We start from the raw sequence: 18816 nt of genomic DNA on the forward strand, positions 1-18816 counted from the left end.
ATCAGAATTGTTCCAAAAAAGTAGTAATGTATAGTATCATATGAACAGAAAGCTCTAAAAAGTGATGTTATTTGGGTAAAATGAAGTTTTACATCAAACATTATCTTTGACAATCCAAAATTCACAATTGCCAGGGATTAGGGAGCATATAAAATGTGAATATAGCTTGAAAATCTCATTACAATGCATAAAGTTTAGTGGTACTTTCACGTTGTTCTTTTCCAAAGTACAAAATTTTTGAGGACACATAAAAATAGGATTTAGCTGCTCAGGAATACCCTTACCTAATATTAAATTCTTCATCTGAGATACAGAATGAGTAAAAGGATTTAAAAAGCAATGAATTTTAATCACAGAGAAAGCGTATACACCAGTAGAAGCATTTTTTGCTTACAAACTGGCGACTTCTGTTTGTAGAGGGCCACTGCTTCTCTAAGAGGAAATGGCATGTGGCTGGTGGTTCTTGAAATAATTTGGAGAGAACTAGGTCTGATTTCACTTTGAGATAATGCCAACATTCAAATCATATCCCTTTTTAATTAAGTCATCATTTGGTCTGATTTTTTAGATTCAGAACTTGCTTTGATGTATAATGATGAATCTGTGTTGGAAAATCATCACCTTGCTGTGGGTTTCAAACTGCTGCAAGAAGAACACTGTGACATCTTCATGAATCTCACGAAGAAGCAGCGTCAGACACTCAGGAAGATGGTTATTGACATGGTAAGACTTGAGCCTCTCTACGTTCCTCACTTACTGCCATTCTCTCTGATAGACTGAATTTATTAAAAGTTTTCATTTTCTTTTTACCCAAGGTGTTAGCAACTGATATGTCTAAACATATGAGCCTGCTGGCAGACCTGAAGACAATGGTAGAAACGAAGAAAGTTACAAGTTCAGGCGTTCTTCTCCTAGACAACTATACTGATCGCATTCAGGTATTTGATGAAAGTCTTTGATTTAACACAAAACCACACCAAACTAAGCTGAACAACAATTAGAAAAAGAAAACAAAGATAAATGCAGTTTTTGGTATATCCTAGGCTACTACTATAGCTTAGGGCTTAAGAACAAGCTAAGGAAAATGGACATTCAAGTTTATTATCCTCTAATTTATGAGGGGAAAAAATCCCTATTTGTGGAATTGCTTATTAGGTCTATAAATAAATTGCAAAATCTATTTGTAATAGGGCATACATGACTGTTGGTTCCAAAAGCTTGTGTTTGGATTTAAATCCCATTGACTTGAAGTTTGTTAGGTTTGTTTTGGATATACAAATTGCCATCAGCTGTTCTCCTCTTTCCACAAGTGGAAAATATGAAGTTATCTACTTGGAGTAATTCTTTGCATTCTTTCCAAACTGAGAAAAGGAAATGATAGCAGCATCTGACCTCTAATGTTCCTTCCAATTTTTAAATTCAATGACTGTCAGTCTAAGAAGACACACATTTTCCCCTTTGGGACTCTATAAAGGTAAATAACTGACCCAGGCTAGCACCATTGTAATTCCATTTTTTTTTTTTTTGGTGCATATGTCATAATTATAATGCAATTAAAATGTTCTAGGGTTTAGTACCAAGCGTACTAGTATGAGAAGGATGAGATGTTCTGGCAGTATTTACACCTAATTTTATGGGATTTCTAAAAATTGATGATTTCAGGTCCTTCGCAACATGGTGCACTGTGCAGACCTCAGCAACCCCACCAAGTCCTTGGAATTGTATCGGCAATGGACAGACCGCATCATGGAGGAATTTTTCCAGCAGGGAGACAAAGAGCGGGAGAGGGGAATGGAAATTAGCCCAATGTGTGATAAACACACAGCTTCTGTGGAAAAATCCCAGGTATCTAATATGATATTTTCAAAGTATTTGTGAGCTCTGCTGATTGTAGAGCTGGAGGGTTCTATTTAATTCCATTTTTCCAATAGAATATGTATATATGAGACGAGAAGGAGACAGTTACGCATTTTGTTCCATTATAGTCAGGACTCATGTGACTTCTCCATTACACTCAGTTTCACAGGGTGGGGATAAGTAGTCATCAGAAACCCATCAAAATTTGGATTACGTGTCCCTAAATCATTTAGATAGTTGTCTCTGATGTTTGCAAATCCAGCTGAATGATCTGAACACTGGTATCTGCTCCATCCCATCCCTCTGGATGTCTCCTTGCTCTGTCTTCATTCAAGAGCTCTGCTCCTCACCCTTGCTTCCAGTCCTCTGTTTTTATCTTCGTCCTTAATCAGCCCACTGCAACCATCACCAGAGGCAGTCTCTTTTAACGTATAGCCAAAGCCCTGTCTTGTGTTCCCTCCCGGGATGCTTCTATGCTTTTGAGAACATGCTGACATTTTCCAGTTGTGTCCAAAGCTTCACATTCTGTGTGTGCTTAGGATAGGGGACAATAGTCTGGAGGAGGTGAATACAGAAATGTCTCGATGCCAATAGCTGCAGAATATGCAGCAATGGACAGTATCAGTATCCACACAGTTTTTTTTTCAAGAAAACGAATGGGCTGAGCCAAGTAGCTGAGATTGAGAATTAGTTCATAGACTGTCCAAGATCTTTATCCCAAAAACATTTGGATTGTTTATTTTCAGTATGTATCCTCTTTCCCTACTACCTGGAAACCCCAAATTTACATATACTTGTAATATTAATGTACAGTTCCTTTGCAATTTTTATTTTGTTGCTTCTTAAAGAAACTCAACAAAATGAGTTTTAAAAATCTGTGAAAGGGCTGGACACAGTGGCTCACACCTGTAATCCAGGACTACGGGAGGCTGAGGTGGGTGGATCGCCTGAGGTCAGGAGTTCAAGACCAGCCTGGCCAACATGGTGAAACCTTGTCTCTACCAAAAACACACAAAAAATTGGCCGGGCATGGTGGTGTGTGCCTGTAGTCCCAGCTACTCGGGAAGCTGAGGCAGGAAAATCGCTTGAACCCAGGAGGCAGAGGTTGTAGTGAGCTGAGATTGTGCCACTGCATTCCAGCCTAGGCAACAGAGCAAGACTTCATTTCCAGAAAAAAAAAAAAAATCTGTGAAAGTGATCTGAAGTCTAATATGCTGTAAAAATGCAAGTTAACATTGTTAATGAGGGTCAATTCAAATAGCCCAAAGGCTTAAGTGGAACAAGATATGAATCAGTAAGGAGGAATAACACCATTTTATTAATAGCAGTGATGTTTTATGTTTATATGATGTTCTGTGCAGCATTTCACACATTTTCCATATATTATCTTACTTGGACCCCCAAACAGCCTTGCAAAATAGATAAAGCAGATATTTCTCCAGCATGTCAGGTTCAAAGCTGTCCTCTTGGTCCACTACAGCAGCTCTCTCGTCCAAAGCTCTTCACTCTCCATCTTAGGGACAGGTCTTCCTGTTGCCATAACATCGTTATCCACTCTGGTGTTTCCCACCGATGGGCTCTACTGAACACTGTCTGATTGGCCCACCAGTAAAGCTCTTTACTGGGTGCTCTCAGGATTCATACAGCTCTCTCGTCCTGTGATCTAGGGAATAAATAGCAGCTACCTTGCAAAAAAATTCTCAGCATTTCTTAGCAGAAGCAAAACAAGTGAAGAAAGGAAATGACTGCGCTGTGTTCAGCTTATTCAATTTTCTCCATTACCTTGAGCTTGTTATTTTGGGTCCCTGGAAAACACCTTGAAAATAGTCTGTAACATTCATTAAGTAAAGAAGTAAAAGGGAGGGAAAAGGAGGGGGTGGAAGTGAGAGAAATATCTGAATCATGTATGATCGAGTTTTTATAACCAGTGTAGATCAGAGATGCCCTGATTTTGCTGTGAATCTTGCTTTTTAAGGCTAGGAAAGCACCAGAAAGAAGAAGAATAAGAAAATATATATATACACACACACACACAGACATCATATATATATATTTTATATATGAAAGAGTCACATATGACCAAAGTTCTTGTGTACAGTACAACTTGGATGTATTAAATGACTGGCCAAATACCAACATATTAATAAAGGGAAGTTTCCAGTAGTGTGGAAAGAGACCTATATAATGTCCCATGGGTGGGTGCCCTTTGCCCATCTACCCCTAAATCCCAACCTAGCATCTCTCTAGCTCCCCAGACCATGGCAGGGGAATTCCCTTCTCTCATTCAGCTAGTGCCTATTCTTTCTCTCTACTTGTCCCCACCCCCAGTGTTTCCTGTTTGTCCAACAATGAGGAGGCCAGCGTAAGGCCACACTGCTAGCTCATGCAGGATGCATAGCCCCTGAGTAAACCATAACAGAGCCATAAGCCTGGTATTTAATCACAGGAACACCAGCAAAAGGAACTGCTTAATTGTTTTTTATTTTCCCTTCTTTCTCTTGATGGAAATGACTGTGTGCTCTATAGATCCAAAACAATTGCATGAATGTCCATCGAGGGGATATGTGTTTCTTTCAGGGCTTAAAGTATTTTCACGTGTTTCATCAAACTCCTCTACCAGCCAAAAGCATTCCACAGAACTTGAGAAATTCCAGAGTAGTCAGGAGCCAGATCCTCATCACTTTGGAATAGCAACATAGTTTAAAGTTAGCAAGGAAAAAATATTGAGTCAAAACACGTTAGACCTGGACCTGCCTTCTTCAGAAAATGACTCACAGAATCCAAGTAGTGACAGAGTCGTGCTTTGTCTTTGGGTCCCTGGAAAACACGAGGATTCCATCCAGACTTCTTATCTGGCGCACGTAAAAGGAAATGCAGTCTGTTGTAGTGAGATGAACACAGGTTTTGGGATCAGACAAAGCTGGGGCTGAGTCCCAGCTCCACCACTCACTAGTTATGTGACCTCTGACAAGATATTTAATCTCAGTAAGTCGTAGTTTCTGCCTTTCTAAATAATATACAGCAATACTTACTTTTCAGGATTAAGAGAGAATACATCAATTGCATTCAGTGTAAGACCCACCATATAGTGAGTGCCCAAATCATGGAATCCATTATGATTGATCTTTCTGGTTATTCATGTTCTTTCTTTGCATGGAAACCAGGACACTGTGTTTACTTTTCAAGCACCATCACAATAACAGATGTGTAATCTTATTTTTCTCCAGGTTGGTTTCATCGACTACATTGTCCATCCATTGTGGGAGACCTGGGCAGATTTGGTACAGCCTGATGCTCAGGACATTCTCGATACCTTAGAAGATAACAGGAACTGGTATCAGAGCATGATACCTCAAAGTCCCTCACCACCACTGGACGAGCAGAACAGGGACTGCCAGGGTCTGATGGAGAAGTTTCAGTTTGAACTGACTCTCGATGAGGAAGATTCTGAAGGACCTGAGAAGGAGGGAGAGGGACACAGCTATTTCAGCAGCACAAAGACGCTTTGCGTGATTGATCCAGAAAACAGAGATTCCCTGGGAGACACTGACATAGACATTGCAACAGAAGACAAGTCCCCAGTTGATACATAATCCCCCTCTCCCTGTGGAGATGAACATTCTCCCCTTGATGAGCATGCCAGCTATGTGGTAGGGCCAGCCCACCATGGGGGCCAAGACCTGCACAGGACAAGGGCCACCTGGCCTTTCAGTTACTTGAGTTTGGAGTCAGAATGCAAGATCAGGAAGCAAAGAGCAGCTCAGGAAATCCCACGGTTGACTTGCCTTGCTGGCAAGCTTGGTGGAGAGGGCTGAAGCTGTTGCTGGTGGCCGGTTCTGATCAAGACACATGGCTTGAAAATGGAAGACACAAAACTGAGAGATCGTTCTGCACTAAGTTTCGGGAACTTATCCCCGATAGTGACTGAACTCACTGACTAATAACTTCATTTATGAATCTGCTCACTTGTCCCTTTGTCTGCCAACCTGTGTGCCTTTTTTGTAAAACATTTTCATGTCTTTAAAATGCCTGTTGAATACCTAGAGTTTAGTATCAACTTCTACACAGACAAGCTTTCAAAGTTGACAAACTTTTTTGACTCTTTCTGGAAAAGGGAAAGAAAATAGTCTTCCTTCTTTCTTGGGCAATATCCTTCACTTTACTACAGTTACTTTTGCAAACAGACAGAAAGGATACACTTCTAACCACATTTTACTTCCTTCCCTTGTTGTCCAATCCAACTCCACAGCCACTCATAACTTCTCTCTGTTTGCTTGCCTTCAACAATACTTTTTCTCCTCTGGAGTTTAACTTTTTGCTGTAAACAGAATAAAATTTAACAAATTAGGGGGTAGAAAGGAGCAGTGGTGTCGTTCACCATAAGAGTGTGCACAGCACTAAGCAGTATGCCCTGCTGTGTCTTGGACCCTGCCCCTGACAGGAGTTGTACAGTCCCTGGCCCTGTTCCCTACCTCCTCTTTTCACCCAGTTACGCTGTTTTCAATGTAATGCTGCCGTCCTTCTCTTGCACTGCCTTCTGCGCTAACACCTCCATTCCTGTTTATAACCGTGTATTTATTACTTAATGTATATAATGTAATGTTTTGTAAGTTATTAATTTATATATCTAACATTGCCTGCCAATGGTGGTGTTAAATTTGTGTAGAAAACTCTGCCTAAGAGTTAAGACTTTTTCTTGTAATGTTTTGTATTGTGTATTATATAACCCAAACATCACTTAGGAGAGACATATGGCCCCCTTGGCAGAGAGGACAGGGGTGGGCTTTTGTTCACAGGGTCTGCCCTTTCCCTGCCTGAGTTGCTACTTCTGCACAACCCCTTTATGAACCAGTTTTGGAAACAAGATTCTCACATTAGATGCTGAATGGTTTATACTGAGCTTTTACTTTTGATAGCTTGATAGGGGCAGGGGGCAATGGGATGTAGTTTTTACCCAGGTTCTATCCAAATCTGTGTGGGCATGAGTTGGGTTATAACTGAGTCCTACTATCATTGTGGCTTTGGTTCAAAAAGCAACACTACATTTGCTCACAGATGATTCTTCTGAATACTCCCAAACTACTGACTTTGAAGAGCTAGCCTCCTGCCTGCCATTAAGCAGGAATGTCGTGTTCCAATTCATTACAAAAGAAAACAATAAAACAATGTGAATTTTTATAATAAAATGTGAACTGATGTAGCAAATTATGCAAATGTGAAGCCTCTTCTGATAACACTTGTTAGGCCTCTTACTGATGTCAGTTTCAGTTTGTAAAATATGTTTCATGCTTTCAGTTCAGCATTGTGACTCAGTAATTACAGAAAATGGCACAAATGTGCATGACCAATGGGTTTGTGTGTCTATGAACACTGCATTGTTTCAGGTGAACATTTGATCGTTTTCAAACGTTTCTCACAATGTATGTTATAGTACTATTATTATATATTGTGTTCAAATGCATTCTAAAGAGACTTTTATATGAGGTGAATAAACAAAAGCATGATTAGATTAGTCTGTAGGCCCACTTATTTCATGATTAGTTCTGACATATGAAAAGCAGATCTTTCTCTTCTCTTCTGCCATTGCCCACAAAGAAAGCCAACCACTTTGTCCAGCCAGCATCACAACTGAAGTTTCAGAATCTATGTCCAAAAAGTCCCCCAGTTTGGAACATTTCACTTTTTTCTTACCAACTGTTCGACCCAGCTCAATGATGCAGGAAGGGGGTTGAGGAAGGAAAACAAACAAAACCACTTTGCTCATATCGAACCATTTCCTTCTACCTCTTTAAGAGTCTGAAGTGCTTAATCTACTAGATAAATAAAGGGAATCCCCAACTTGGCTGAATCCTCTAGAAAACTGAATCATAGATTATAGAACATTAGTATAATGCAGTCAGAGAGTCCCATTGATTCATTTGACACATGAAGAATCTAAGGTCCAAAGAGTCATCTTCAACCACAACCCACAGAGCATGGGTGGACACTCACGGTTTTCTCAGTGATCCATGCAGCTTCTTGTTGGTCATATGGCTATGATTTTCTTTCTGGAAAGAACTGTTTATATATAAGAAAAATACTTAAATGCTTTGTTGAAATCTTAAAGTCAGCGTTTTAAAATATTTTATCCTGAGAAGAAGAGTATGTGTGTGTGTGTGTGTGTTTGTTGCCGAAGCTTGCAAACAAGAATCAGTGTTGGCCCATAATAATTTAGCCACAAGGGAGTGCTCTGTGAACCAGTAAGATGGTCTTCTCTAAACACAGCTGAAATTAAAATGAGCCGACACTGCAGAACCAGCTTGCCTGCTAATTGCAGAGCTATTTCCAACATTTTCCATCATCTCTGATTTCTGATTGTGCCTCACCATCTCTGAGAGTTTGAAATTGAGCAAAATAAAGTGCTTACAATAGCCACAGGTGTGACTTGTGTAATGCCTAGTGCTATAAATATTTACAGGTCTGTTTTCTACTGGTAAGAGGCTCTTAATTAACCCTTATTGCAAATAAGAATCATGTTGGAAATCAATATTTTTAAAAATACTTGTTTGGGGCCCATCCTCCTCCCAGATTTCTGATTGAATTGACCTTGGGTGAAGCCCTGGGCATCAGATTTTTAAAATTTCCCCCAGGCTGGAGTGCAGTGGCACAATCTCGGCTCACTGCAACCTCTATCTCCCAGGTTCAAGCAATTCTTGTGCCTCAGCCTCCCATGTAGCTGGGACTACAGGCGCGTGCCACCCCATGTGTCTAATTTTTTGTATATTAGAGATGGGGTTTCACTACGTTGCCCAGGCTGGTCTCAAACCCCTGAGCTCAGGCAATCCGCCCACCTCAGCCTCCCAAAGTGCTAGGATTACAGGCACGAGGCACTGCGCCCAGTCTCTCCCCAGGTAATCCTAATGTGCAATTGAAGTAGAGATCCACTGCTCTGAAACAGAAAATCATGCCTGCAGCTGAGGTGTTCTTTCAACCCCACTGTCATCAGATATTCATTGTGCACTCATCATGGCCAGCATATCATGCCCAATGTAGCTATTTTAAACAGTAATTTTTGTTACATCCCAGTTTTATCTTACCGGCTGACTTCTAACTAACTTCTAGGTAAGATGAAACTGTACGATTTCACTAGTTTCCTATCGGAAGTCTCAAGAACCAGGCCAGACCTCAGGCATCCAAGCTAACTAGACCCTTCATGAGTGCAGAAATCATACCTAGTACTTTCTCCTCCATTTCCATGATGCCTAGCATCATACCTGGCACAGCGTTCATGCTTAAACATTTGTTTCATCAATCTGGATGTTGATGATGTAAAATTTCAATTAACAGGAAGATCAGAAGAAAGCACATTCTAGGCAATTTAACTTTCAGCTTCTCTCACTTGATCGTAATGATCTGTTTTCAGATGTCTCTCCACCCAGCACTGAACCCTCTCCAAGATAGAACAATGTTTTTTACCTGGTCTCTTTTTTAACCTTTGTATTCTTCATCAACAAACACTATACCAGCCCTAAGCGAAAGGAGAACTGGTGATGTTTGTTGAGCTAATGACCCAAGAAATAAGTAGAATCCTTTTATTGAAATTACTTGTGAAATTGGATCTACTTGATTTTCTTGCTGAAGGAGTAGAGTACACTGGGAAAAGCATAGTTTGACAAACCTGTGTTCCAAGCCTTTTCCTGTACCTTCCTACCTATGGGGATTTGGACAAATTTCTTAAATTTTTGAGCCTAAATGTTCTCATCATTAAATGGAGCTAACAATAGACAGCCAAAGATGAAATCAGGCATAGTGTTACATACAGTAGAAGCTCAATAAATCTTTGTTATCTAAGTGTATGTACTCATGGATGAAGGGATTGATTAATATTTAAAAACTTGTAAAAATCACCTCTAAAAGCAGAAGGCAGCAACACGTTTTGATTAGTTTAGGGTTCTTGAAATCAAGTTCCAGTTAATCTAGATTTTTCTACATAAACTTCAAGATTCTGGGAGGATGAGTGCTGTCACTTCAACCCATCATATGGGACTATGCTGACACTGATAGGCTCATTGAGTTGGAAGAAAACATGTAAATCATATTTTTCTTCCTCTTCAATGCTATAGAATCCCTCCAAAAATATACCTAATTGAAAACATCAGGAAATAGATAACTCAGCAAGGCCTTTTGAAATAATGTAAATTACGAGGTTTCTGGGAATCAAAGTGTACTCTTCTAGAGCAGCCTTTCTTGTTTGATTTTTTAAAACATTTCTAGCTAAATATTGTATGTAATTTCTCCTCTAATTTCTTGTTCCAATTGAAAATAGGAGCCGGACTTTTTGACTATGTGACCTTGGGAAAGTTTATATGGCCTCTCTGCACCTCAATTTCGTCATCTATAAATAGAAGTAATAATAGCAGCACCTATTTAATAAGATTATCTTGAGAATTATATTAATTAAAGCTGTAAAATAGTAAAAATAGTGTCTGGCTCATAATATGCATGAACAAATGTTAACTATATATAGCTAAAGGTAGCATGCTTTCTACATTGTAGCTCCTTCAACCAACCATTATGCATATGACCTGTCTTCATCATAATGGTCAATTATTCTGGGCTTGTTCAAATAGACAGTGCTCTTTTAGGATGAGTGCCTCGGAAGCAAGCACCATACTTCACTCATGGTGGGGCACAGTGTGATTCTTGCCCTTCTTTGTTCTGTACTCTGTTCTATAATCCAAGATTGCATTCATTTGGAGGGACGTCAGGGACTCACCCGGATAATTCATAAGATGCTTACAGGCAAACAAAACACTTCATACCTTTTCACATGAACCACTGTTAAACTAAATCTTCTCCACTTTGTTCTTATACAACTAAGTTTCTGAATTTCAGGGCAGAATTTATACTTCTCTGATACATTTCATCTGAAAAACAAGTAGGGTATAAGAAAGAGGGTTTTCAGTTTGAGTGTCAGATTGACCTATTTGTAAATCCCAGCTCCAGAATTACCTGTACAACCTCATAGAAGGTATGCAATTTATTTTATCTTCAGTTTCCTTTTCTGAAGAAGAAATATTATATATATATAATATTATATATATATTTGTATATATAAATTTATATATAAATATTATATATATAATATATATATTTTATATATATATATATAAAATTATTTGGAGGCCAGGGGCAGTGGCTCATGCCTGCAATCCCAGACTTTGGGAGGCTGAGGTGGGCAGGTCACCTGAGATCGGGAGATCGAAACCAGCCTGACCAACATGGAGAAACTCCCTCTCTGCTAAAAATACAAAATTAGCCAGGCGTGGTGGTGCACACTTGTAGTCCCAGCTACTCGGGAGGCTGAGGCAGGAGAATCTCTTGAACCCGGGAGGCAGAGGTTGCAGTGAGCCGAGATCGCACCATTGCACTCCAGCCTGGGCAACAGGAGCAAAACTCTGTCTCAAAAAAAAAAAATTTGGAAGGCAAAGGTAAGCATCTAGCACATTCAGGGCATACAATAAATAAGAGTTATTAGTCATATTAATACCCTACTATGATGATTAAATGAGATAATATGTATATGGGAAAAATCCTCATACTATTGTTTTAATTCATTATTTTTGGCCTAAAAATTATTTTGAATTCTCATCCTCATAGCTCACAAACTATGTCCTTCCTACCAGAATTTGTTATCTATAGATAATAATGTATTTTGTATTTTTATTTACACTTTAGTAAAATGTTAACCAGAACAAGACAAGGAATGGATATGTGTTAAGCTGCCAAAAGTCTGTCTGTCTCATCAGCATTGATCCATTAGTCAATGTTCCATGGGCAATGGCACTAAGTCAATTATAAATTCACCTACGTATACCATCACCTAGGTCAGTCTGGACAAAAACATATCAGGAAAAATGTAATCAAAGACTTTTCTCAAATTCAGATATACCTTATCTAAAGCATTTGCCTTCTTAGTATAATCTATTAGCCCTAACTATCTGATAAAAGAAACTATGATAGCATGACTTGTCCTTGGGGAATTAATGCTAGTTACTGCCCTCGCAAATGGCCTACAAACCATGAGATAATAATCCCTTTCAGAATTTTGCATACAATTGATGTCATGCTTGACATTTTGTAGTGCTGGACTCTTTCTTTCTAAAGAGTGAGAAAATACTTGCCTATCACACCCCCCCAGATTTCTGGTCTGTTTTGTGTTCTCTTTGATTTCTGATAGATCACCAATTATAAGCCAAAAACACATTGAAAAGTCCTTTCAATATCGTGGGAAATCATATGCCTAGAAACATGAAACTACTTAAAGAACAGAGATGCTCTCCTAACTCCCCTTTGCTTTACATGGCAAGCCTAGCAGAAGCACATGATATTTATGCACACTGATATAAGTTAAAGACTCATATTCTTTTAACTGAGTAACACTGTCTTCTTCCACCAAATACAGTTTCAAAAAGGATCCCCATGGAGTAGTGAAGGATGACAAGGGAATCTATCTCATTTGAATGGGTTCTTTAGAATCTACCACTGATTGATTCAGTAAACATGTACCGAGTCCTGAATACTTTCAGGCACTGTTCTAAGACATTGTCCCTATGTCTTAAGTATTGGAGTATGTAAGAAAATGGATGTACAAACAAAAACCTTCAGTAGCAGTGTAAGAAGTGCTGACTAAAGAAACACATAGAGAACACAAAAATGGGAGCATCTAACTCCTTTGGGAGCGTAAATTAGGGAACATTTCTGATAGAAGGACAAGGTTGAGTCTTTAAGAATGTGTAGAAAGCTGTCAATGAACCTGGATCAAGAGACGAAGAGCAGGCAGAACTTTGTTACAGCGGGAAGGGACAGCATGTACAAAGTAGAGAATGGGAAAGAGTATTTTTGAGGCCCATTCATACATTGATTTATTTCAAAACTATTTATTCACTACATACTGTGGCCCAAGTATTCTACTAGACCTTAAGGATACAGGGACATACAAGCAGAGGAAAGCCCTATTCATTATATAAAGCTGCAGTCAAGGAGACAGATATTAATAACGTTTTTAGAAGTGGATGTGTTATTAGGTATTGGTACAAGTTATCCAAAGGATGGAAATATACTAATGTGAGACTAATTTTTAAAAATCACCTTGGCTAATTTGTAAGAAAAAGGGAAGGAAGCCCTTTCTGACTGTAAAAGCAACTTGTACTAAAGTCCTGTAGTGAGTGTGAGGAGCAGGGCATCGAGGAGGAACTGAAAGCTGACCAATTTGACTTGGGGTAGTGGAATCGTCAGAATTGACGCTGGTGAGGTGGCACAGGCCAGGTCCCACAGGACCTGGTGGACTATTACAAGAATGGGCTCTTTCTTAAACATAATGAGTGTCTGCCCAAATTTTTAAATAGGGAAATGATACCATCAGATTCCATTTGGAAAGATCATCCCAATTGCAGTGCAGGAACAAATCTTAAGAGGGCAATAAAGAAAGTGGGAGATCTGTTAGCAGGCTGTTGCAGTTATCCAGCCAAGATGAGATGATATCTTGGACTAAAGTGAGGCTGAAAGATGGATATAAACGGATGAATGCAGAGTTATTTAGGTATTGCATTTATAGATCTTAGTGATGGATTCTATTGAGAAGAAAAAGAATCAAGACTAGATCCTGAGTTTTTGCCCAATATGACTAGAAAGGTGAAGTCATTCTCTGAAAAAAGGAAACACTGGGAAAATATTAGTTGGCACAGAAGCATGATTCCAGTTCTGAGTGTGTTGATGTGAGTGGCTTTGTGACACCAAAGTATATGTGAAGTAGACAATGGAATATGACCGTCTGGAATTCAAAGAAGTCCAGGCTGGGAATTATCACAGGGATCATACATAAGGAACCCGAAGCCATGACATGTCCCAGGGAGAGAGTGTGGAATGAGAAAAGCTGTGAGAGACAAGACTAACACGTCAGGTACTCTATTAGTTCATAAGAGAACACAAAAAGATGGGCATGTAAAGGAGATTGATAAAGAGAAACCAAAGAATTAGTACAACTACCAAGAGACTCTGGTTTCTAAGAAGGCTAAAAAAAGAGTATTTAAAGAAGGGAGTGGGTCACAATATTAAATCCTTCTGAGACATTATTTTTTTAAAAAAGGAAAATATTTATTTTATTTAGAAATATGAATATCACTGATGAACTTGGAGTGATGGCACATTAGCTAGTTTTTAGTGAGTAAAGACTAAACAAGAGGTAAGGAAAAAAATAGAGGCAGTGAGAACAGATAAGAAGTTCAGGTGCAATAAGGAAGATTGAGCAGAGTGCTATCTAGAAGAGGATGAGAGGTAAGGGAAACTTTTCTTTTGAAAGTACTAAACATACTTAAGAGCTACTTAAGCATATGTTAATGAAAATGGAGAGCATCCTGCTAAGACAAAGCAATTGAAAACAGAGGAGAGAGATTGAATCATTGATACTGGCTGCCTGAGAAGCAGAAATAATGTATTCCAAAGCACTGGCAGAGGGATTAGTCTTGGAAGAACTTTCACAGTGTTGTCACAGGGCTATATGCATAGACCTACCATATGTCATGGTCTTCTTGATAATATTATGTTAACCTCTGATTCTCTTGCAGGTTTAGAAGCGGCAACACTTCTGTTGCCTGAGATTGGAATGATGTGACTGAGACTGCCTTCCTGGCAGCGAAATGGGCTATTCGGCAGGCACAAGTCCTGTGGTAGTTGACCAGAGGTGCCCGTTTGAGCTGGGTGTGCATGTGACCACAGATGGCTTCAGCTGGGGCCTGTGGCAGTGCATGGAGTGCTTGAGAATAACAGTAGGCTTTTAGTCCCAACTATGGAAGGGAGCTGAGCTCTGGTATTCCTCGATAGAGAAATAGCTGGCAGCTGTATATGCCGCCCTTCATGCTTGTGAGAGTGTGACAGCACGTGCTGCAGTTGTCATGCAGATAACTTACCAGACAGTGGGATGGGTAATGATGCGTTCCCGGGTAATGACCCCCAGGATTGGGACAGCACAGACATCCACTTTAGCAAAGTGGGATGCCTACTTAGAGCAGTGGAGTACTCTGAGTACAGGTCCCTTAGCAGCATTGCTGCAAAAGATCTCAGGACCTGTAGTCCCAATGCAAGATAAGGCCATGGGGCCTAAGGCACCCCCGCCATTCCTGATGGGTCATAGTCTACAGATGGGTCTAGCCAGGGTGCTACTGCTGCCTGGACCACTGTTGCAGTCCAAGTTAGTACTGACACCATATGGTTTGAAAGCAGGTGTGGGCAAATTTGCCAATGGGCTGAACTCAGGACAGTGTGAATAGTGATCACTAAGGAGATGACACCTACAGTAATCTGCACCGATAACTGGGCAGTTTATCAAGGCTTAATCTTGTGGTTAAATACACAGAAGTTACAGAAGTGGCTAGTTGGTCACCGACCCATGTAGGGCCAAGCCATGTGGCAAAACCTATGGGAGGAAAGATGACCTCCTCTGACCAGGTATGGGGATGAACAGTAACATGTTGTTGCCTGCCCCAAGGCCCACAAAGGTAGGGAAATTAAAACCTGGCTTAATGTATAAAGCAACATTGGGGTAGCATCACCATGGGGTGGTTACCTGCTATAACTTAGAGTTGTTGCCCCCTGTATTACTACTGCGGCCCCTGGGTCCAGGATTCCTCTCTGTGGGTACATTTTCCCACTAGAAAAACTCTCTCAGCCTTACAGTCCACTCCCATTCCCTTGGGGGTGAAATGTAAGGCCTATGTGTCAGACCTGTGTGTCTAGGGCCTGTGTGCCTACAGCTAATGTATAAGGCCTATGTGTCAGACCTGTGTGTCCAAGGCTTATGTCTCTGTTGGCCTAGGGGGTGGAATGTAAGGAAAATAGATGTTCTGTGGTCAAGAACAGGCTGGGCCGGGCGCGGTGGCTCAAGCCTGTAATCCCAGCACTTTGGGAGGCCGAGATGGGCGGATCACGAGGTCAGGAGATCGAGACCATCCTGGCTGACACGGTGAAACCCCGTCTCTACTAAAAAATACAAAAAACTAGCCGGGCGAGGTGGCGGGTGCCTGTAGTCCCAGCTACTCTGGAGGCTGAGGCAGGAGAATGGCGTGAACTCGGGAGGCGGAGCTTGCAGTGAGCTGAGATCCGGCCACTGCACTCCAGCCTGGGCGGCAGAGCGAGACTCCGTCTCAAAAAAAAAAAAAAAAAAGAACAGGCTGAAGCAAATATCCAGTCCAGCATGACTCAGCAAATTTGGATTGCAGGCACACACCTCCACTCATTATGTAACCATGCCACGAGAGGCACATTAGGTGATCACCCACATGAGCCTGTGCTTGGCTCAGAGTCACTATTGTCTGTAAAAGGTATAGTTACCCTGATAACACTGTACATACAGCTTGTGCCCATGGTTCGCACCCAGGCTTGTTTGTGCCTAGGTTCGCTCGCATCCAGAGACAGAACAAAGCTACATCGAAACTATATATGATTCAAGTGTTTTTCCAGCTACCTACCAGTCATCCACCGACTCCCCTTGGACTCAGTTAGAACCTGACACAAGGACATCAGGCTGTTGTAAATTTGGAGCTGGCATGGTCACTTTCTCCAAAGCTGCCTGTTGTTTCCTCCTCAACAGCAAGCTCTTCCTCTTTGGTTGTAATACCGTGGAATTGCAATTCCCTTAGTTACTTCCTCAATTATAAAGAATGAACTTTCTGGGACCTTCTTTCACCAAACTCTCTTGAATGCTAATGTTTCTTAAGTAGTCTGAACTATTTCCTCTGAGCCAAATTATTCTGCCTCTTTTGAGTTCTCTGTGTCTAAACTGTCCCTGTAAGAATCCTATCAAAGCCAACTTTGACAGTGCATCTAACCAGTCATCTGGTGGTCAGTCGGTCAGTCAAGAAAATGATTTACTAAGTACCTAACACCTGCTAGGCACTTTCTAGTAATTGGAATAATTAGTTGCCCTTTTTGTCCTGTTAACTGTCCTATTTTTTCCTTTTCTTAGGTCTTTTGCAGTTAATATAATAAACTTACCCTAGAACCTCAGGTTTTTAACAGGCTATAACTTTTCTACAATCTATCTTGCTCTCCTATCCATTTCACAAGCACATAGAACTGTAGAATTGGAAGAGAACTTTGAAATTGGCCGATCTGGCACCTCTTACATTTGAATGTGCATATAAATCACCTGAGGATCTTGTTTAAATACAGATTCTGAATCAGTAGGTCTGGGATGAGGCCTGAGATTCTGTATATTTAGCAAGCTCCCAGGTGATGCTGCTAGTGCTGGTACTTGAACAACCCTTTAAAGAGCAAAGGTATAGTCTCCTGGTTCATAACTAAGAGTATATATCAGAATGCCCTGCTTTCACAAAATACAGATTCTGAATCAGACTCTAGCAGTGGGGCTGGGACATATGAAATTTGAAAAGGCAGTCTCAGAATTCCATTTCCAGTCAATATGGAATAACAGGAATTGGATTTATCATCCTGCCTGAAACAACTAAAAGAAAAAAGCCTGAAAAATTATGATTCACTGGTTTTCAAGACATTAGTGGATAAAGGAGTGATTTCTCTGGACATGAAACAAATGGCATAAGCCCTATCATTGTCCTAGTTTACTGCCTTGAAAGTGTCTCCCAGCCATGGAATAGAGGAGAGTAACCCAAGCAGAGCCCGGCTAACTCCAGAGATGGGAATCAGGCAAGAAAAAGATGGGCAGAGTTCTCAGAGCAGAGTACCAGAAAAGGAGCTTCACAGAGAGAGAAATCCAGAAAGCCCCCTTCGAGTACATAGCAGAACACTGATTAGCACACAAGTGCCAGAAAACTACTCAAGGCAAAGAACAGCTAGAAAGGATAAGAAGTAACAAAGCCCTGTGCTCACACAGGATGGACGATAGTACCTGTACCCATCAGCCAAAAATGTCATGGTTCAGGGGGCATTTTCAGAACACTCAGGAAGGACTTCCACAGGTAAGGAATAATGAGTCCTAGACTGAGCACTGCTACAACCCTACCTAACAAATCTTAAAGGCAGGATTTAAAAGGATAAGTGTTTTTAAGCAATTTAACTGTATTGCAGAATAAATCTCAAGAATATTTATAGAAATACAAATTATCCAGCACCAAACAAAGTAAAATTCACAGTAAATAGCATTCAATGAAAAATTATCAGGCACGGAAAGAAGAGACTGTAATCAATAAAGAGGAGAAAAATCAATTTAAAAAACTAACTCTAAATGTTAGAATTAAGAGACAATAATACATTTGTAATATTTCATACATATAACTCCTATGTATATAGGTTTTCATCCACGGTTGCAGACTCATAACTCCCATAGCCCTTGTTACAAACAGATCTACAGAGGTTACAGACAGACTCTTTCTCTCTCTCTCTCTCTGATACTCGTCTGCCCTCCTTTCACCTCATTCCAGTGGGGGAGTCCTGCCCCATATCCTGGAGAAAGAAATGTTGCTGAGATGCCAAGTAGAATCTGAACAGACAGGCCTTGCTGGGTGTAGATCCCACTCTTTTTGTCCGGTCACATTTTGACATGGTTTGCCATGCTTCAATCATGCCTACCCAATGAAGTCTCCATAAAAGATCCAAGAGGACAGGGTTCATGGGGCTTCTGGAGAGCTGAACTCATGAAGGCTGACAGAAAGGTAAACAAGAACAAAACCACAGGCTGAGAGGGTGGCTCATCTCAATTTCAGGGAGACAGAGGCTTCTGCACTTGGGACTCTTCTGGACCTGGCCCTATGTATCTCTTCATCCAGCTGTTTATTTGTATCCTTTAAAATGTCTTTTATAAAAACTTGGTGAATGTGTCTTCCTGAGATCTCTGAGCCCCTTTAGCAAATTAATGGAATCCAAAGTGGGAGTCATGAGAACCCAAACTTGAAGCTGGTAGATCAGAAGTTCTGGAGGCCCAGACTTGCAACTGACATTGTGGGGTTG

At 40.5% G+C, this 18816-nt stretch overlaps 1 protein-coding gene across 5 annotated transcripts in view; it reads left to right on the forward strand.

Moving 5' to 3' along the window:
- Positions 1-7364, forward strand: part of PDE4B (phosphodiesterase 4B, cAMP-specific) — a 444432-nt gene extending 437068 nt beyond the window's left edge. For all 5 annotated transcript variants that reach the window (XM_011994950.1, XM_011994953.1, XM_011994952.1 and 2 more), the window contains 4 exons: positions 569-723; positions 816-938; positions 1663-1845; positions 5085-7364. In XM_011994950.1, coding sequence (XP_011850340.1) covers positions 569-723; positions 816-938; positions 1663-1845; positions 5085-5450 — 827 coding nt within the window. In that variant the 3' untranslated portion in view covers positions 5451-7364. The remainder of the gene's footprint in view (positions 1-568; positions 724-815; positions 939-1662; positions 1846-5084) is intronic.
- The last annotated feature ends 11452 nt before the right edge of the window (positions 7365-18816 follow it).

Source organism: Mandrillus leucophaeus, unplaced genomic scaffold (genome assembly GCF_000951045.1).
Source record: "Mandrillus leucophaeus isolate KB7577 unplaced genomic scaffold, Mleu.le_1.0 Scaffold464, whole genome shotgun sequence".
NCBI classification, from domain to species: Eukaryota; Metazoa; Chordata; class Mammalia; order Primates; family Cercopithecidae; genus Mandrillus; species Mandrillus leucophaeus.